The sequence below is a fragment of the Tachypleus tridentatus genome, chromosome 2 (genome assembly GCF_004210375.1).
Source record: "Tachypleus tridentatus isolate NWPU-2018 chromosome 2, ASM421037v1, whole genome shotgun sequence".
Classification (NCBI taxonomy): domain Eukaryota; kingdom Metazoa; phylum Arthropoda; class Merostomata; order Xiphosura; family Limulidae; genus Tachypleus; species Tachypleus tridentatus.
In genome coordinates, this window is record NC_134826.1 from 97,050,904 (window position 1) to 97,073,253 (window position 22,350).

Sequence of the window (22,350 nt, forward strand, 5' to 3'; positions counted from 1 at the left end):
CCTGATGGATTAGGTGTTGATTAGGTTGGAAAGGCATGCAAGTGGAGACAAATTTTGGTACAGAATCTCACACTGAGTTTTTGTTGTTGTTTTTTTTTGTGACACATCTCATGTCTTTTTTTTTTAGGTGCTTCCTAAACCTGTTCATTTTTTTCACTGGCCCTCCACCAGTTCAATGTAGGATTCTGACTGTTTTGTGAGTGGATGTAAAATATCATATCAGAAGTTAACATTTTCATAAGCTTAAAATGTATTTCAGTAAATAGGTAACTCCTTTCACATTTTCCACCTAGTCTCTTTACAGGGTGGCCCATAAGTCCCTACCCATCCATACGCTATTATGTTATATTCAATTATGATGATGATGAGTTGAAGGTAGCTGTTACCATGGCATTTGGAACAATAACCCCTGCTATGTTGAGGAAAATGTCTCACAGAACATGGCATTGCATAATTTTATGCAGCGAGAATGAGGGACAGCACACAGATACACTGGATACATAAGATATATGGATGGGTAGGGACTTACATGCCACCCTGTAGTTTCAGTGATATGTGGTGTAGGTTTTTTGATCAGTCTCAAAATGATAAGTACATATGTGGAGAGGGTGCTGGTTATGAAAAAGGTTGTGTCACACTCCAACTGGTGGAGAGCTGCTATATACTCATTTACTTGTGGCTATGCAGAAGTGGGAGGTGGAAGGCTAGTGGTGAATACATTTTCAGTTTAGGGAAATGTTAACTTTAAAACTGACAATATATTTTAAATACTTAAAAGAAAAAATACATTACTGATTAATGCAAAATTTTACAATCTGGCAAATTATTAACAGTTTTATGCCGAAAACTAATTACCATGCATAATGATTTTCTGTTGGTAATTCTGTAATAAAATCATTAAAATTATTTACCTGAAGCCTAAATTTTATATTGAAAATTAAATGTTTAATATGATTATTTTAAAAATTCATTACAGTTGTTGAAAATACTTTTAACTTTGAAATTTGTAGTTTATATACATTCTTGTAGAAATAATAGTGAGTTAGCAAGTATATAAAGCATACCATCTAAATTCATACAAAATTCTACAAAATTGGCCCATTTTATTCTGTTTTTACTTTTCCTCTAGTTTCTCTTTTTGTACATTTTATATTTAATATTATCTAAACAAAAGACACTGCCAATACAATTGTTGTTTTTTATTTATTGCAGTAGTACTATTAAAATTTTGATTCAAAAAATTTTCTACATTATTTTCACTTTGAGATTTATGCAGTTTTATGCAAATATTTAGAGATTAGAAGTTTGTCCCACATGTTGCATATACCATATGTTAATAAATAAAGTACATTTCTTACTTTTCAGAAGGAATTGTTATAAAAAATTGGATGAAAAGGCCTAAGAGAAGGATGTGTAAGGCATTGCTAAACTACCACATTTTCTAACATTTGTAGCCAGAAGTAAACCAATCAATAAATAAACAGCTAGCTAATTCATGATGACAAATTAATTTAACACCCATACCAGTTGTCTTGAGATACAAACAGCTAGCTAGGCTGAATGTAGTTGGCACGTAATGGATAATTGGTGTCTGCAAGTTAATTAAAAATAAACTAAAGAATAGAATGAAATGAGCATGTATGTAAGTTAATACAGAAACAAACAACATTCATTAATATATATTTGAGGAAGCTATAAAGAATTTTATAAAACAGATTATATCAAAAGGAAGGATAGCTTGAATTTTACACAATGTATCCAAACCTGAGATCAAATATAATTGAATTTTATTTTATGGAAAGAAAAAAATAGTAATAATCTTTATTCAAAGTATTAAGTTTTCTCTTTACACTAGGAAAATGACACAATTCTTTGTTGATGCAGTGTAAATGAAACTTTTCTGTAAGTTTTGGATACTTACAGTCTGGTCTCCTGAAACTTCACAGTGAAATGAGTGGCATTATGGAAATTTTGTTTTCTGCTAGTACATTAATTTTATGAGTAAAGTATCCTAATTAATTTAAATACACCAATTTAAAAAACAATTATTAACATTATTGAATTCTGAAGGATCCAATTTTCAGTGTACTATGTATAATAGTACAAGTTCATATACAAAAATATTAACAGTACAAATTTTCGGTATTTCTCAAATACCATAATTCAGCCTTTTAAATTTTTTGTATGCATTTGTATTTCCTTTTTTCAGATATTATTATTGATGAAATTTTGAAAAATGATAATGAATGCAAGTGAAGAAAAGTATCGATGTCCAAAATGTGAAAAACATAATAGAACTTTCAAGGACCTTTGTGAACATGTTAGGTATGAACATGGATTATGGAAGTTTGAGCGACAAGAATTTCTACACAGTAGTTTGACAAGCCCTATAAGGCAAAATTTTCTGAAAGATTTTAACTACTCCAATCCACTGTGTGATACTTCAACTGGAGACAACTTAATAAATGGTTCAGACAAGTGGGTATGTTCTGCACTTATTTCATTGAATCGGTTCAGATCTAACATTTACAGCAACATCAAAAAATTTTTATCAGCATGAGTTTGTTATTTTTTTTCTGAAGAAAAAAAAAAGGTCTGAAGGTTTTCTGCCCTTTTCTATATTATTTAGGAACTAACCATTTTTGTAAAACCTGTCAAAAATGTTCATTTAAAGACTGGATTTAAAAGTAAAATTAACAATACTAACAAATCAGTATGAAATTATAAAAATTTGAAACGATGCATAAAATATCAGTTATGAATGTTAAGTCCTATATTACTGCAAGATAAATAAAACATTGTGAATTTAAAAACATACAATGCTAGTGATACTGTAGACATTACTTACTCAAATTACAAGATTCTATTTTGGCTCCATGCTGTTACCTAAAATTACATTTGGTGGAGTCAAAATACAGATTTTTAGTTTAAGTAAATAATGTCTACAGGATATCCAACTTTGTTTGGTCACTTTTTATATTGTCCCTTTTTGTAGGTTTTTAAATACTCAGTTTTATTTATCTTGTTTGCTGGCTTTTAACATGCTAAACCATGGGCAAAGGATTACTTGACATGGGGTCATTCCATGTCAAATTATTCAGAATTTGGAAAATTTTTCAGGTGACCCCCTCAGAATGCCTTGAAAAAATTCACATGTGCTAATCTACCCATATAATGAAACACTGCCAAAGATTAGATCAATATCTCTAATAGTTTCTGATTTACAGTCCTGTAAAATTTAGTTAATTTATTTTTATTTTTGGCAAATTCATTTTTGGGCAACTTTGGCTGCTTAAAGCTGCAAGAGTAATGGTGGTAGAAGGCTGAAATTTGCTACACTGACTGAATTAATCTCACAGAATTAAAAAATGGTCTCAAACCAAATTTATCTCTCTTAGGATTTTCATAGTGAGGCTGTAAAATCACCTGAAAACCCGAAATTGTAAAAAACATTAGTTTATTTAATAAGCCATAGCTCTGAGACTTAATATGATACAAAGCTGAATTTTGTTTTCAAATTTTCTATAACATATCAGTTGATAAATCAGCAATTGTTGTAATTAAAAGTCTATTAGATCTCCTGTAAAAAAAATCAAGTTGCATGCAACTTTTTTATGATTTAGCTAAAAATAGCCCAACTTCAGGCCACAGTTTGACCATGTCACCAGTTATTCAGCCTTTTCAGGTTTTTACCATATATTCTTACATCTCTGAATATGATCTACAAAAACAATCAGGATGGTGTTCAACCTACCTTTTGAGTTATAATTTTTTAAAGTATCCTCTGACCATATGTTGTTTACTTGATAAAAAACACTTCAATTCAGGTGTGTTACTGTGTGCAAATATATCCATACAATTTTGAAATAATTTATGAATCCCATTGAAATATTCTAATCAGCCTTTACCATATATTCTTACATCTCTGAACATGATCTTCAAAAAATCAAGGTTGTGTAAAAAAATAAATTGTCAAATATTAAGTCTTTGATATGTACCATTAGGCACAGGATCATATTCAGGGCATTGAGTTCTTTCTTATCAATCAGGAATCTGTCCTGCAAAGTTGTGTAAAGTTTAATCTACCTGAGCACTATGAAAAATGCGAAACTGTGGTGGGTGTTAGGTCACATCATATCTTTATTCCCAACTCTACCAACAAATTGTATATGAGAAGGCTGTCAGATGATGATATGTACACAGTTGTAACTGTTGGTAGTAACAGTGAAAGTGATGCTGCAGCAGCTCAAATAGGGTCTAATGATAGCAATGACAATCATCAGCCAGGGAAATATGTGGCATGCATATACCATCATGAATGGTATGTGGGAAACATAAAAGATAGATTAGATGAACATTCCGATGTGTTGGTGTCATTTATGAAGAAATCAAGAAATGAACTGTTCTCATGGCCTGCAAGGTCAATTAAAGATGAAAGCTGGATTCCTTTCCAACATATTCTTTGTCTGATAAGTGCACCTACCGTGCAAGGCAGTAGTGTTTGCCACTATGCTCTAAATCAAAGTGATCTCAACATAATCAAACTCGAATTTCAGAAATTTATTCAAGCTGTCTGAACAAAGCAATGTTTATTTGATGTTGTTAAGGCTAATTTATCACCAAAGCAGTTTTTGAAACATTTCATTGTCACGATTATTGCAGTTTGGTATGACTATAATCTTTCTCAGTTATCCCCTGTTCTAGCACTGTCCTTTTTATGTCTGATTTATTATATTTATTGTGTATTTATTATATTATGAGTCTTAAACTCAGCCATATCTGCATAACTGTAATGCATACACAATATATTTGCATTGCCATGTGATCTAACTAGTTGTTAATAAACTTGTTCAGAAATGAATTAATTCTTTCTTGTTTTTTACGTAAAATTTCATTATTTAACATTGTAAAAGGCTGGTTAGAATATTACAGTGGGATTCATAAAATTCTGACAGGTATTTTTCAAAATTGTATGGATATATTTGCACACAGTAACACACTTGAACTGAATTTTTTTAAATAAAAAAAACGTATGGTCAGAGGATACTTTAAAATATTATAACTCAAAAAGTAGGTTGAACACCATCCTGATTTTTGTTGTGGATCATATTCAGAGATGTAAGAATATATGGTAAAAATCTGAAAAGGCTGAATAACTGGTGACATGGTCAAACTGTGGCCTGAAGTAGGGCTATTTTTAGCTAAATCATAAGTTGCATGCAACTACATTTTTTTACAGGAGATCTAACAGACTTTTAATTACAACAATTGCTGTTTTATTAACTGATATGTTATAGGAAATTTGAAAACAAAATTCAGCTTTTTATCATATTAAGTCTCAGAACTATGGCTTATTAAATAAACCAATGTTTTTTTTCAATTTTGGGTTTTCAGGTGATTTTACAGCCTCACTATGAAAATCCTAAGAGAGATAAACCTGGTTTGAGACCATTTTTTAATTCTGTGAGATTAATTCAGTCAGTGTAGCAGATTGCAGCTTTCTACCACCATTACTTTTGCAACTTTAAGCAGCCAAAGTTGCCCAAAAATGAATTTGCCAAAAATAAAAATAAATTAACTAAATTTTACACGGCTGTAAATCAGAAACTGTTAGAGATATTGATCTAATCTTTGGCAATTTTTCATTATATGAGTAGATGAGCACGTGAATATTTTCAAGGCATTCTGTGGGGGTCACCTGCAGCCCCCTGGATGATTTGACATGGAATGACCCCATGGTAGCTAGCTTTATATGTTGTAATGATGATAAACACAGGTAGCTGAAACAGTTTATTATGATTTACTGGGTGTGTTGACTATTTGATAGCATTAGTTCAAGATGTAGAATGTTAAGTTGCAGCTGAAGACTGTCGTAGAGAGTAGAGTAGAACATTTATAGTTTCTGTATAGCTAAATTCTGTGTGTGTGTGTGTGTGTGTGTTTAATGTGTAGAAGTGAGCAGATGCATGCCTAAATGAATATAGAACTCTTATTAACTCTGAGACTATTTTTACATATATGTAGTTGTAATACAATTTAACACAGTGTATGTATCTTCACAAAATTTGACAAACTTTTAGTACACATTACAAATATTTTTTTTACCTAAACAAATTCTTTTTTATAATTTCATATTTTTACTAAATATTTGTCTGTGAATATATCATGTATCTGTTTTGAATAATCCACGTGCAATGTGATTTTTGCTAAGATTAAAATCATGACTTTATATTATTTATAGATGACATAGAATTAAATGCAAGAGAGAACTACTGACAAATCCTGAAAGAGAGGTTGTGACAAAATGGTTCTGGTTTACTATTTGATAGCTCTGTAACCAAACAAAATTGAAGACTATAAAAATTATGGTTTGTCTGAGCAATAACAAATTGATAGAGTAATTTATTTTTAATTTTGTACTTTCTGGAGGGGTGGTGGATAAAATAAAGAAGATGCCTGGAGAAAATGTGTTACATGTCACACTAGAGCAAATTACAGGATTTGTTTTAAATATTGCCTTTTAGGATTAAACAACTTAAGATTTGTGTAGTATTAAAATATGGATTATTAGCTAAGGTTTTATACTATACCAATTGGTATAGCAGTCAAAAAGTAGATTAACAAAATTTTGAATACAAGTTGCAAAAACCTTGTGATATGCAGCAAAGGATTCCTGTCACAGTATGTATGGTTAAGCACATATAAAAAAGCAGCATTTTCAAATAAAACATAGACATCTGAAAAATTGCTTTAAATAAACCTTTTATGTCTTTTAAAGTAAATACTATACAAATGGGTGTAATAAAATTTAATATTGTTTTTTTTTCTACCCTTTCGCTTTATACATAATATAAAACTTGAATCTCTAAAGACACTAATTATATAATTTAAATACCATTGAGTGTTTTCATGTTACAGTCATCTACTGTTCATCTGTTATTGGCTGGTAATTACTGTTTCATCCTGTACTTAAACTTTTTAAAGAAACACCAGATATTTATAAGAAAGCTAACTTCAAGAAGCAATTATAACATTGCTTATACTAGAAGTATAATGTATTTTAGCTTATGTAAAATATGGAAGAAACAAATTGACTTTTCCATACCCCTGCAAGTTTTTATATACCTTTTTAACATTCTGAAGAAAAATTGGGTGCAATATACCAAGCCATTTTTGTTGAAGGACAGAAGAATTGTAAATGGGTTATTTTGAGCATTTTTTTCCTGAAGTCTAAAATGCATGCTTTTTTGCATGTTTTGTATATGTGTACAGCCTTAGCAATCAATAGTAAATGTTTTAAAGCATTCTTTGGACTGAATCTTTACTGTTTAAGGTGCTTTTTGCCTGAACGTTCTTATAAGGGTTGTGTAATTCCTTGAGACCCTTATTATGAACCACTGTCAGGTGTATAGGCATTTCATTTGGGTTTTAATTATAAACATTTTTCAGTAATGAAGTATTGTGACTTCTGTTTAAATAATATACTTGAATTTGTTTTCCTGGAACTTTGCTCACAAATTTCTCAGTCAAATGCTCCAAATCTTGTATTGCTAGAAAGTGCTTTGTGTATGGAGTCTGGACTGTATATTGACTTTTCAAGTCAGGATTACTTTACCTCATGTTTGCATAGTCAAACTTTTTATTGCAATAAATGTGGTACATTATGACACAATGCCAATGTCAGTATGTGACAACTGTCTTTAATTTCAACTTATGTTTTTATTTACAAATTATTTCACACAAATAACACTTAATCCTATGTTACACAGTTCATATGACCACTGTTAAAAACACTCATTATATTTCAATCAAAAAATAAAACTGTTGGTGGAAATTGTGTGAAATTTGACAAGAACCTTCCTAAAGGTATGTATTTTTATAAAAATAAAATATTTAATTTTGATTTTTTTCTTCAATTTTTAATTTAAAAAAAAAATCATTAAATGTAGTTATATGAACTAGGACTGAATAGTTCACCTGCAAAGTGATTACTAGTACATTATTTCTGCTCACATAATTAGCTATTCTCATTCATTGCTGCCCTTTTTATGTAAATGTTTTATGCACAGCACAAGCCTTTCGCATCCCCTCCATTGAAGCAACTCATTCTAGTGTGTCTCTTGTGCAAATCATCATGTGGCAGACCTCTATCAATGACAGTATCACACACTCTTGTTGCACGTGACTCCCTCTATTCAATTCTATCTAATTATCACTTTTCTTTTAACAGTGCATGTATTTAGACTTTTCAAATTTTGCTCATGTGTGCCTTGTTATTGTAACATTAACAGTTATACTTCTGAGATAAATTTTAATTGCTTTTGATTATACAGCTGATGAATTTATTTTCAATTTACTTTCCAGTCTTTATCTTTTTTCTTTTCTTTCATGTCTATTTATCTATCAAACTATTTGTTTCATTTATTATTTACTATGAATTCAAAGGTTAATGTGAACAATTTAGGTCTCGCACCTACCTACAATAAGCCCTTTTTCATTTGTGGGATTTATCTGTAATTATTCACCAAGAGATTGATCATTATATGGGTTAACCACATTCTCCTGAAGTTGCCACACTTTCTCATTAACACTATAACTCCTACCTGATGAAGGTTTTGATAGTCTTTTTCCACCGCTAGATTTTGCCTTGTTTTCCCATACCCCACCTGCATAATCAGCTAGGCCTAATATGGTGTTTCTGAATGTTTCTCAGGTATGTGATGTTTTATCCCTTTCACCTATATCCTATGATCTTCATCCTCCTTTGATGCATGGTACTTCTTTTCCTTATTTAGTTTCCCCCATTTCCCAGGTATTAGGATTCATGCTGAGCATTTTGCTTCTCAATTGGTTGTGGGTGCCAGCATGTCTCACCTCCAAGAGGCTACAAAGTAGTTTGTTTTGGCATACCATCATACAGACTATCAGTTGCTGGGGTATCATTTGCTTGTTCAGGGAACACTCTCTGATTTTTGTATCATATCCTGGACACTTTGGAATTGCATGTGGAATCCATGTGTCAACATTCCACCCTTTCTTCTATGGTAACTTATTTGTCTCAGTCAGAATCACAAGCCTCTATTCCTGTTTCCCATCCTAGTCATTCTCAGCCTTTATCTGTTCCATCTTTCAGGAGTTCCATGTCCAACCATTTTATTTGATGTAACTCAGCATGGCTTTAACAGTACCAGTGACTACCCAATGGGTTCCAGTTTGGTGGGAGCTTATCTCTGTGACTTTGTTCCACTTTGACGACATTTTGTCACAGATCAGTTGGTTATTCTCTCAAATGGACTTGTCATACAATTCCTTTGTCACAGAATCCAATTTCTTTCTCTCTGCTGCAGGATCCCATTACCAGCCAATGTCTCTCAGGTGTGATTCAAGACCTTCTTTCTCAAGTTTTTATTCCAGGCAGTTTGTAGACCCCAAGTAAACCAGAGACTGGCAGCTTGTCATAAATTTTTTCTGCCTCAATCAGTTTCTCAATCTCACTTATTTTACCATGGAATTGTTTCTCACCCTCAGGTGGGCTTTGACTCAGGTTTATGGATGACCAAAGTGAATGTTGCAAATGCTTACTTACATACAACATTTACTTGGCAGCCATGGCTATATCTTCAGTTTGTCCATCAAGGGGTAGTTTATCAGTTTTTTGCACTACCCTTTAAGCTTGCTTTGGCCATAAATGTTTTTTTGTTGGGTGATTCAAGCTTTTGCTTGTCATCTTTATACTATCAGTATGCTTTTTTTTTTTTTTATTATACTACTGTTAGCTTGTTCTGAACAGGAGTCTGCTTGTCATACTCTTCACCTGTAAGGTGATACTCGTAGGTAATCACAATTCAAATTATTGTTACATTTTAAATGGAAATACATTAAATACTGTAGTTGAAGAAAAATATCTTGGTGTTGTGATCAAAAAGTCATTTAAGCCATTTAAGAAGTGTATTGTTGCTAGCAGTAAAACTAATAGGATTTTGGGTAGTATCCATGTAATTAATGAATACAAGGCAAGGGATATTATTGTTTCACTGTACAGTTCACTTGTAAGGCCTCACTTAAGAGTATCATTTATAATTTTTGGCTCTCTTCCTCAAGAAGGACACTGAATTGTTCGAGGAAGTTTAAAGAAAGCCACTAGAATGATATCTGGGATATTGAGATTGTCCTATGAAGAGAAACTAAAATTTCTCAACTTGTTTTTTTTGTTTGTTTGTTTGTTGTTTTTTTTTAGAGGAGAAGGGTCAGATGAGATTTTATTGAAGTGTTTAAGATTAAGGGTATTGATAATAAAGATCCATCAAATGTTTTTATGTCTAGCAGTGAAAACCATAGGACAAGGGGTCATAAATTCATATTTTGGTAGCGTACAAGTCATCTGCAGTTTAGACAGTATAACTTTTCAAACAGAGTGATTGACTTTTGGAACAAGCTACCTTCAAGGTTAGTGTAGTTAAAAAAAAGATTGAATGAATACGTGAGTAGTAAGGGGTGGTTATAGTTGGGAACTGGTAGGGATATCCTTGATAGGCTAATAATCTTCTTTTGTCCCTTTAAAATTTTATATATTTATAAAAAATGTATTAAGTATAAACTACAGTGTGATATAATTTTTAAAGTTAATTTTTGACAGAAGGAAGCTAATACCCAAGATTTTTGTTTATCTAGATGCAGAATGTTATTCAACAACAAGTCTTAGATAAGCAGAATTTATTGAAAGACCTTGAAGAATTGAGGAAAGAAAACAAAATGTTAAAACAAGAGATTGAGAGACAGCAGAAAGATCTGCAAAAGAAGAATTATTTAATCGAAGAACAAAGCAGGTACTAGTCTTGTAATAAAACACTACTTAACCCTTTAGACCTATTTATTTCATGTCACATTCTAGAAGAGAGCATCAAGCGAACAATTTTAGCTAATGAATATTGTCTTAACTAATCTGTGGTACATCATTTTTAAATGTGTTATGGATTACATGAGCAGATTCAGTGACATGAAAATCTTAGCCATATTTAATTTTAGTGCTTTTTTATTACTTTTATATGTAAATTGCCTTATTTTACATAAAGTCCAGTTATGTTTTTAAATTTTAAAAAAATAGGAAATAAACCACCATGTTGACATTAAACATACAAGGCTAGTCATTCCAACCTCTGCCAAAGGAATATAAAACTACAAATAACACAAGAACCCTTTTGTTCATGATTCATTTTATTTGCTTGCTCACAGAATCAGTTTAATGTTTAACCATCACTTCAACATGTAAATATATTTATTTGTAAAATTGCAAGAAATACATGATAATTATCTTTACTGCAGAATGGTTTGCCATTAGCCACTTTGTGTATTTGGAGTCTCTTTGTTTCCACCTTTTAATTTGAACTCTTAACTGTTTTAATGCCATGATTATAGTTAAACAAATCTGCTTGTAATAGGTTTTTTTTTAGACACATGTTAATAACTTTTAATATGTTTTATTATTTATTTGATTCTTGAAAATAGTAAAACTTTGAGAAGTTTGAAAATGAATAATTTTTTTTATTTTTGATACAATATTCCAAACTCTCACAGCATTTGGGCATTTTGAGATTCAAAACTACTGAAACAACTGATCAAAAATGCGTAAAATTGTGAGAGAGACTTGAGACTTTTCCCATCATGCTTGAAATGAAATTATTTTCCTCAACTTTGAGCTCACTGAATCCATTTATCAGTTTTACTACATTGTGACATAGGACTTTAAATAGAACATATACTTGTATTTCATTTCATAAAATTTGCAAGATATAATAAATTTCTTTCCTTATATTTCTACTAGGAATTTAGTTGCTTTAGCTATGCATATAATGCATATAAATTAAATCTACAAGTTTACTAGTTACTATGTGTTGCACGGATCATGTGACAACATTCATGTGACCATTGCTTATCTTAGGCAAGATAATATGCTTTCACAAACATTTTAGGATAGATCCTAGGACTTGCCTAATATTAGCTGATTTACTTTTGTAGTTGTGAATCACTGTTTATCAGTGATAAGCATGAAAAACAAAAATCTGTAAAACAGTTTCCTTTGCCTGTCATCCCAGAAGACTCAAAGTAGTGAATGCTGGAACTTGAAGTTTTGTTGCATATATATTATTAATGCTAAATACCTTCAGAGTGTATGTATATGAAGATGAATAAATTACATAACTGACAGCAATAGATCTAAAAATGATGCAAAATAAATATTTGAATGCAATTAAAAGGTGAACAAGTATAACATCACAAATCACAAACAAAATGCATTATAACCAAATTACAAATAAACAGGTACCCGTAGGAAATGAATATTACACATTGTAATGAAGGTGTTAAACAGGTTGAAGGAGCTTTAGGTGAAAGAAAAATAAACAACAATGATTATTTCTTTCATTAATGTTCCTATGCACTTTCCAAGTTTACACTTTGGAGATTAAATAATGGGAAACATCTTAGCTAGTGTATTATGTGTGAAGTCATCAACAGCTAGCATCTTCTCAAGATGTTTAAGCACAAATGTAGTACCTGAATTGTGTATTGTAATGGTGTTACCTTTATTGATTTAAAAATGTATTTAAGTTCATGAAAATATCAAACTAAGCAAGTTTTAATATTGTTATGCATTATTTCTTTATTTTGAACTGCTACAGCTAAAAAACATTAGGTCAGTATAAGAAATAAGGTAAAGAAAATTTGTTAATTACTCACCCAATTCTATAGTTAAGATTGTTTTAAATCTATGGCATTGTATTCCATATAATTTCATATGTATTACAATGTATTATTTTATAACATGAGATAATGCTTGTATTTTCAAACAAGTGCAGTTGTGACAAGATAATATCTGAAAATACAAAGTAATAGTTTATATGGCTGTAAGAAAATACAAATTGTGACCAATATTTTAACCAGACAGTTATCATCAAGATTAGTTTATTTGGTGGATGCGTTGTCCTTGTTTCTTTAACATTGATTTAATTTATTGTTTTTTATGATAAGTTCCAAGAATTTCACTGACTTTTAAATCTAAAACAATGTATTGTTAATTTGTTCTTGTCTTATTTGTTGTTACATCTTGTTTTTAAGTATTTGACTAATTACTATCATTAGGTGTCTTTTAAACACTGTATTGATAAATAGCATAGGAGTGTTGAACTTTATTAATGCTATCCTTTACTGTTTTTAATTCTAAATACTGATTTTAAAGCAATAAATAATTAAATCTGGGGATATTTGTTTTCAGAATATGTTTTATTTTGATTCTCACAACTGTCTCTACACACAAATCTAATAGTGACATAGAATGATAGTTTTGGAATACTTTGTACAAAAAATGACAACCATTTTTTAACATTTTTAATAAAAGTAATAATAGTTACTGGCAAAATCATATGTTCTATAAACTATTTATCAAATTATCTTTATATTTAACAAACAGTGATAAAATTTTAAAATTACACTCCAATTCTGTGCATCAAACAAGTGAAAAATCATTTGATTGCTTATAAAAGTGTAATTGAAATATAAAAAAAAATAGTAATTTGAATATAATAGGAACTACATAAGTTTATAATGATTTAGTTATTTTTGAAAATTAGATTTAAAATATTCTTTTACTTTTTATTTAAAGCTAGCTATGTATATTATATCAAACTTTTTTTTATTAAATTTGGTCCTTTTCTCAAGATTGACAAAGGTTTAAGAACTCTTTTGAATTAATACTTTGTCATTCTTGAGAAAAGAATCAAATTTAATAGAAAAAGTTTTATATAATACAAATTGATTCAGAAGGTTTCTCATGTGGTACATTAACTCCTGTCGTTCAGTACTGCCCTCTACGTGCAAACATTTTGTCCCATACCAGAAGCCTTGAACTCTCACATACCCATGATCAAATCAGTGTGGCTCAACTTTGTCTTGAAGATAAATCATCATCCCAAAACCTTTCACTAATATGCATGTGACTCCCTCTATTCGATTCCTCCAAACTGTCACTTCTAGTTACACAGTGATGTAGTGATTTCATTTAATTATTTTGCTCTAGTTTGTTTTTTGTTGTTTTGGTGTAATAACTTATCTTTGTTTGTTCATATTTTTTTTTAATTCTTCACCATTTGTGATGAATTCCAAAGTTCATGTTGCCACTTTGGATTTTCTTCCACCTGCTTCCAGTACACTTACACAAGCTTCAGGTCAGGGGAAATCCTCTGGAGAATTTATTAGCTCTAATTCTTTGGGAGATTAATCATTATATGAGTTGATCTTCTCCCAGAACTGCTTGTCCTTTTTGTGAATCTATCAAACTTGTTCATGAAAAAGATAATTTTGACAACCTTTTACTTACCATGCCTTCCCAAACTCCTCCTGCAGAATCTGCTAGACCTAACTTTAGCCCTTTTAGATATGATTTCTCAGATGTGTTTTGTTTTATTAGTCTCCTGTTTTTTATGATCCAGTTCTTTCCTTATTATGTGACACTTCTTCTTTAGAGAGTATTTTGTTTTCTCTTCTTCTCCTTACATCAGAGCTCATGCTAAGCATTTCATTTTTCAATTGAGAGCTGTTGCTAGAATGCTTTGTTCTCCACATTATTTGGATCATTATGCCATGGCTTATCATCAGGCTAATCAATCGTTTTTCAATTCACAGCAGTTGGTGTAACTGTTGCCTGTATAGGGGACTGACCCTGAAGATCATACCTTGTTTATCTCGCATCCAGTTTTTGCACCTTTGTCTTACCCTTATTACTCTCCTATGGTACATGTTTATTATACATTCTTTTTGAGGCACCCCACTGATCTCTTAAGGGGGTTATGAGGGATACCTCTTTCCTCATTACTGAAGTAATGGTGCATTTCTCCTCTTCAGCTCTAACTCTTCACGTGCAGTTTCCCTGCTGTTGAGATTTTACTGGGAGGGGCACTGTCTTGTCACAGGTTCCTTTGCTTTCTACTTATCTTAGGGACTTACAGATAAGTCCTTTTCTCCACTTGTCAGTTTTTAGAGATATTCCAGAGTCTGTGGAATCATGTGTGAAACCTGTGAGACAACATTCAACCCTTTTCTCTTTGTTGCTTGTTTGTCTCATTCTGAACCCTTACGTTCTCCTGTTTCTATCTCCCTTTCTGCACCCTCCCATTCTTTACCTGTTTTTACTACTATGGGTTCAACTATTTTTCATGTTTTTTTGACATAAGTTTCATTATTGCCAACAGTACAGGTGACTGTCCAGTGGGGGATATTTAGCCAATTTTGTTCCCCTATGGTGGGAATTCACTACCAATTCGTGGATGATCCAGGTTTTGTCAGGAGAACTTTTCATCTCTTTCCCTACCCCCATTGTCTCCTATATCTATATCAGGATCCTAACAGTAGTCAGTGTCTGAGACTGTGCTGACTCTTTTCCCACAGAAAGCTATAGAGCCTTTCAGCCAGTCTTCCCCAGGCTTTTTGTGTTGATCTGTCCTGCCTCAATCACTTTCCCATTTTACCATGGAGCTTTTTTGTTTTTTTTTTTTTTTTTACACTGCATTGGGCTTTATCTCCAGGACTATAGATAATAAGGTGAAATGACTTGAAAACTTATCCCCATATTCCTGTTTCTCATCAATCCAGATGCTATCTTTGGTTTGTCCACTATGAGGTTGTGTATTTGTTTTGTGACTTGCTTTTCATGCTTGTGCTTCAGCTCTGTGTATCTTTTGTCAGGCAGTCAAAGCTTTATCCTGACATTTGCATGCTTGGAGGTTGCATTTACACAATTATATGTATGACTGGCTTTTGTTAGCTCATTCTGAACTGTAATCTTCACTCATTCATCTACTTTTGATAGAAGCACCTCAAATGAGTTGGTTTCTCAAGTTGGGAAGTCTTTCCAGTTACCTTCCATAGTATTTTTTTCTTTTTTACAACACTCACAGCAATCAGGCACAACCTTCTCTACTTCAGCTTCAGTCAGTGGAGTTCTCAGTTCTCCACACCCTTGCTGCTCCCTCTCTTTCTTCTTTCTGCTCACAAGGTTCTATCACTTTGAGGGACTTAGGTTTCTACAAAAGCACTTACTCCATTGGGTGCAGTACATATGCAGTCTCTTCAGTGAACTCTGCATGATTAATGAAACCTTGCTTGGAATCCCTTGAACTCACTAATTGTCCTTCCTTCCTTCCTTTTAGGTGATCTACATTGGTGATTGAACAAGGGTCACACAATGATGGTCCCTCAGTGTGGATTCCTGTACATGGTGAGGGGACATCCCAGGAAAGGTTCTGTTCTTTCAGTTTACCTCTTCTGGGATCTAAACATCCACTCACGTGTTTGCTGGGCAAAATTATCTGTGAAGGGAAGGAGAGGATCCTGGTGGTTGAGGAGTCCAACCCTAACACACTACTTTGGCCTTGAATTTTTGTAGACGGGCAGCCTTGGAGTGGTCCCCTAGGGTCAATCAGCTGGCCCACTTGGGCTAGGGTCAACCAAGTACCAGAGTTGGATGTTCTCAACAGGTGTTGTGGACATTGTATCTGATGCTGGTGTTTAGGTAAGTAGCTGACACTCTAGGGGAAAGATTTTGCCAGGTATTTGGCACTTCTGCTTGTTCCTCCACCTTCTTAGCCATCAAGACTCTGGCAGAGCGATCACCACTTTCCTTTCGAGCTGATTGTCTCTATGACTATAATTGTCCCTTTACACTGGTGGATCTCAAACTGGCCCTTCATCGGTCCAGCAGTACATAGGTCGGACCTGATGATTTACACTGTGAAATGCTGTGTCATCTATCTCCTGCTTCTCTTTCTATTCTTATGATTGTTTTTAATCAGATCTGGCAGGAGAATGTTTTTCCTAGTACCTGGCACCAGCCTATTGTCCTATCTTTCTCTAAGCCTGGGAAGGATCCCAAGATTCCTTCAAACTACCATCCAATTGCTCTGTAAGACCTTAGAGAGGATGGCTAATGCTCATTTTGTTTGGTTCCTTGAATCGAACAGCCTCCTCTCTCCCACACAGTGTGGGTTCCAATGACAGTGCTTCATCATGGACCACCTGATTTGACTTGAAACATCAAGCAAAGAAGCCTTTCTCAAATAATTACATCTTGCATCAATATTCTTTGGCATTGAGAAGGCTTATTGATACATGGAGGTATGGCATTTTTCAAGACCTCCATTTATATGGACAGGCAATTCCAAGTTTGTCTGGGTTCAACACTTTCCTGTTCTTTTCTACAGGAACTTGGAGTCCCTTAGGGCTGTGTTTTGAGTATCACATTTTTCACTATAAAGATTAATGCCATCACTGAACAACTCTCTCTATGTCAATGACTTTCACATCTCATGTTAATCATTGAACATAGGGTATATTGAGTGGCAGCTACAGACTGCCCTCAATCATTTACTGAAGTGGACCACAGGAAATGGCTTTAACTTCTTTCTGTATAAAACCATTTGCATGCACTTTTGCCACCAATGAGGTATTCACCCTGATCCTGAACTCCATATTGGTGAGGTTGTGCTGCCAGTGGTCACTGAGACAAAGTTCTTGGGGCTTATCTTTGACCGTAAGCTGACCTTTGCACCACAAATCAAGCAGTTGCAAATCAAATGTACAAGAGCACTGAACAGCCTCTGTGTCCTCTCTTCCATCACTTTGGAGCAGATTCATGTTCTCTGCTAAAGATATATCGTGCTCTTATTCAATCGAAAGTATACCATGGATCACTGGCCTATGGCTCTGCCAGGATCTCGGCCTTAAAGATGCTGCACCCCCTTCATCATCAACGACTTTGGCTCTGCACCATGGCTTTCTGCACTTCCCCAGTTCAGAGCTTATACACAGAGGCTCATGAACCTCCTTTGCATTTCTTCCATTTGCAACTGTCTTTACTGTATGCTCCTAAACTTCGTACTTTACCAAAGCATCCCACCTGGAGTTGTGTTTTCCTTTCTCGGTGGGCCATCCTTTTTCAGAATAAATGATCTGCCATTGTTCCTTTTGGCCTTTGTATCCTGGTGCAGTTGGATGAATTGGGGCTGTCCTTGGATAACATTCCTGTATCCACTCATAAACCCATACCACCATGGCTTATTACAGTCCCTAAATGTGACCTATCTTTAAGTTATCTGAGAAAACTCACCTGATTGGAAATACTGTCTGTTATTTGCTAAACATCTTTCAAACCATCCTTCCATTCCTATTTATACAGAAGGTTTGAAATCAAGTGACTCTATGAGCTCTGCTGAACTGTACGCCAGTTCTCTTGCCCTAGATCACTTAGAAGCTAAGCAGTACTCAAATTGCACTATGTATACTTACTCGCTTAGCTCTCTGTTGGCCCTGGAATCACTTCACATTAGTTCACACCCTGTTCCTGCCAATATTTGAAACCAACTAGCCCATTTCTTTTTAACATCTATATAGTTTTTCTGCATACCAGGCTATGTTGGTATTTGGGGGAACAAACTTGCTGACACCACAGCTAAATCTGTCTGATCTGGCACTTTCAGTTCTGTGCCTGTTCCATACAGGATAGTCCTGAATTCAAAGCTCAGCTCCATGCCAGTTGGCAGTCAACTTGGAGTGAGCAACGCAAAGACAAGCTTTTCCAAATAAAACCCTATATTGGACTTTGGCCATCTTGCTTCCGTAAGGATCGGATTGAGGAAGTTGTTCTAACTAGACTATGCATTGGTCACAGTTTTTCAACTTATCGTTTCCTTTTATGCACCATTGTGTAGTCTGTGTGATACTCAGGTCACAGTAAACCACATTTTACTTTCTTGCCGTCGTTGAGAGTCGTATTGACGGCACCATTTTAAACATGTTTTGTCCCAAGGTTTATTCATAATGTTAGACAGTGTTATTGGCAATAGTGACACTATCTACCTTAGAAATGGTTTTAGTTTTTTAAAGGCCATTAATCTTTTTAATGCTTTTTAAGTTTTTGAATTTATACATTAGACCTTTTTTAATGTAATTCCCTTTTAGAATCAAAGTACATCTAGTTCGATTTGAAATTAGAAAATGGCTGTAACGTCAAATAACCAGGACTGGAAAGGCCAACTTCACATGACTAACGCTGCTGTTTGAACTTCCCCTTAGTCATCCTGGTGAGTTATAATAATTACAATTTTGTTACAAGTCTCTTAAAACTTGTATTACTTTACTTTCTGAAAATGGCCATAACGTGAAATAACTCAAAACCATGACTGGAAAGTCCAACTTCAGGTGACTAACACTGATTTTTGAATTTATCCATTAGTCATCCTGGTGAGTTATAATAATTACACTTATGCTACAGAAAGTTCTTTACAAATTGAATTACTGTAGTTTTTCTCTTACAGCTGTAGACTAGATTTAAAAATTGGATTTAATGCTATTTATGTTTTTAATTCAAAAATTAAACTTTGTTTTATTTTACCATAATTTCCTTTTGTGAAATTTACTAGATTTATTTTAATTTTTAACTTTTTATTGAATGTTTGGTGCAGGTAGCCTAGTTGCTTTGCACCATAAAACACCAAACCAACCAACCACACAATGAGGGTATACTGCTTTTCCACCAGATACAGATATAAATCTGTTCACAGAAGCTTCTTTCCATGTGTTACATCCAAGAATATGATGTTCCTGACATCTTCTGTTCAGTTCTATATATGGTGGGTGAGGCTACTTATATTTTAAAGGTGTGATCCACTTCTATGTAATGAGAATCATAGTTTGTAATTGCAATCCAACTTTGTGCAGTCCTATTCATAGGATGATGTTTTTTGGGAGAAGATGTGTTATATTGCTGTTTACTCCTTTGATTATGATCATTTATCCTACCATCACTTGGATGTCAGTTCCAATTGAATGATTTTGGATTAGATCTGGACCACCCAACACGAATCCTCACACATGTTGAATATGTTTTCTCTTCCTTGTTCAGTTTTCCTCATGATCTCTACCTCATGCACTTGATTTTGGAAGTTGAGACCTGGAGGGTGATGTTTGCACTCTAGCATTTTTGCAGTCCTATACAGGAGATGATATTGATTGAAATGATAGTTCTCTCTCTCTCTTGCACTTCACCTTAGGGAATTTTCACTCTCTGAGGGTGATGTTACACAGGGGTGCCAGTCTGATTAGATTTGAGTTTGAGCTGACCTACGACATTGACACATCTCTTCCTACCATCATTTGGACATCAGGTTATTGGATGTATAATTGTTTGAAGATTTTTTCATATGCCCATTTTGTAGATCAGTTATGCAATATACACTTCATTCTACCTAGCTTGAGGTGATGATGTGAACCCTCCTCCTATCATTGGTCAAAGGCTCTATTCCCAATTATTCTTGGTTTTGGGCTGAAGTTGACAGGTTGTGTATGGTCCATTGCAACCAAGCCACTCTACACCTTGGAGCAAACCCATTTTAGGTTTCTCCACATTCCTGTTTGTAGATGGTTCTTTTACAGTTTTTTTTATGCAGGATTGAGATTCTAGTTTATTTTGGTTTAGATTCCAACCCACCTGGTTTTCATCCCTTTTTGGATTGTGCTCCTGCCATTTTCTGTCTGTGTATGTGATGTCTCTCTTCACACTGAGTGCAAAGTATACCTGCTACAGAAGTGGTGTTATCATCTACATGTGTTCTCCCAATGTAGATCACACTTCAGATGTATTCTTTGAATGCTTTCAAATTATACTTTTTTCTATCCATTGCACCAATCCCTCCCCTATTGAATATGAGATTTTAGCTATACATATGAGACAAAGTAATGTACTGTATGAGAAGTTGTTATTTTCCACTACTGAAAATATATTTCCCCACTTGCATTTCCCACCTTTTCTCCACACTGACAACTATTGTTTCCTTATTTGCATAATCTCAAAGTGAAAATTTGGTAGAATTGAATAGAGGGAGTCATATGTATCAAACTTGCTGGTGGAGGATTTGTGTATGGTAACTTACATGCAAGATACAGTTGAACCATGTTGATTATGAAGTACATGGGAGTTCAAGGCTTGTGGCTTGTAAAAAAGTTTGCATGTAGACAACAGCACTGAATAAGAACAGTTATACATGTGAGAGAAGGTAGATACCTATTGGAAATATATGTTCAGTATATAAAAATAATAATTTTCTTTCATTTTATATGTTATATTTTACTAAAAATAAAATCATTTTTCAGTTGTATGAGGGTATATTTTTCCAGTTTCTTGTGATTTGTAATTTTTTTCTTCCTCACGACTAGGAAGCTTAAAACTGTAGAGGACTACTTGGATGAAGTTGGAAAAATGGAAGCTTTGGCTAAGAAAGAAATGTTTCATTATGTAGATGATTTAATCAGACGTGTCCAAATTGCAGAATGTGAATGCAAGTGTGTATAAACTAGTGAATATTAAAAAATTGCACAAACTTATCTCTACAAAGTGAGCATTTATGCTGCCTATCGCAAGTTTAACCCTTTTGTTACTGATCATGGGTCAAAGGCCGCATTATCACATTTGTTGGATTGCATTTAAAATTTTGTTGAACTACTGTTTCATAATTTATGCCAATACATTTAGAATCAAATTGTAGATCATAATTCAGACTTAAATATTATATATGTGTTAATTTTTTAATTTAAAAGTAAATATTTAAAGAACACATCTAAATATAGATTTTTTAATGAGTCACATGGTATGTTGAATGCAGTGTTGTTTAAAATTGAATGTTTTTGATGTCAAAATACTGAAAATATAGTTTTGTACAAATTAGGAAATCCAATTACTAATATTATTAAGCTAGAATATAAAATAAGAATCTCGCATCTTTTTATTTTGCTGAAGTATGGCTTATATAATGAATCAAACACAATGGCTTCATTCATCATATTCCATTTTTGAAAATTGTCCCTTATATACACTTTAATATATGACATGTGAATCAACAGCTTAGAATGTTCCCAGACTGGTTTTTCTAAACCATTTTAATCTGTAAAAAGGCTATCACATTATTTGGATCCACAATTTCAATGAGGTAGGTTGTGTATTTAGTCTGCTTGAAATTTCATATTTTTTCAAATTAACATACATATTAGTTACTAAGCTTAATAAATTATAGTGAGATTCTGTGGTATCAATATAGTTATTTATTACTTTTTTGGTTATTCAACTGTGGTTATTCAAACTTTGTTTCATATCCTCCACGTGCAAAATTTTAAAAGGCTTAGCAACCTATGCCCAGCAACAACTCAGTACAAAGGTCGTAGAGAGAAGAGTAATTGTTTGCTGTACTTCTTGATTTATTGTTCAATATTTTAAGGAAAATAAGTTTAATAATTTATGTACATATATATAAT

General features: G+C 33.2%; 1 protein-coding gene across 9 annotated transcripts in view; it reads left to right on the plus strand.

Moving 5' to 3' along the window:
• LOC143244637 (F-box only protein 41-like) overlaps positions 1-22,350 on the plus strand; it is a 52,638-nt gene that overhangs the window by 5,215 nt on the left and 25,073 nt on the right. For 3 of the 9 annotated variants that reach the window (XM_076489671.1, XM_076489673.1, XM_076489672.1), the window contains exons 3-5: positions 2,210-2,482; positions 10,672-10,826; positions 21,259-21,384. In XM_076489671.1, the coding sequence (XP_076345786.1) occupies positions 2,237-2,482; positions 10,672-10,826; positions 21,259-21,384 (527 nt within the window). In that variant the 5' untranslated portion in view covers positions 2,210-2,236. Of the gene's footprint in view, positions 1-2,209; positions 2,483-10,323; positions 10,447-10,671; positions 10,827-19,005; positions 19,128-21,258; positions 21,385-22,350 lie in introns of all 9 variants that reach the window. The other 6 variants (XM_076489680.1, XM_076489679.1, XM_076489676.1 and 3 more) reach the window with 5 other exon arrangements.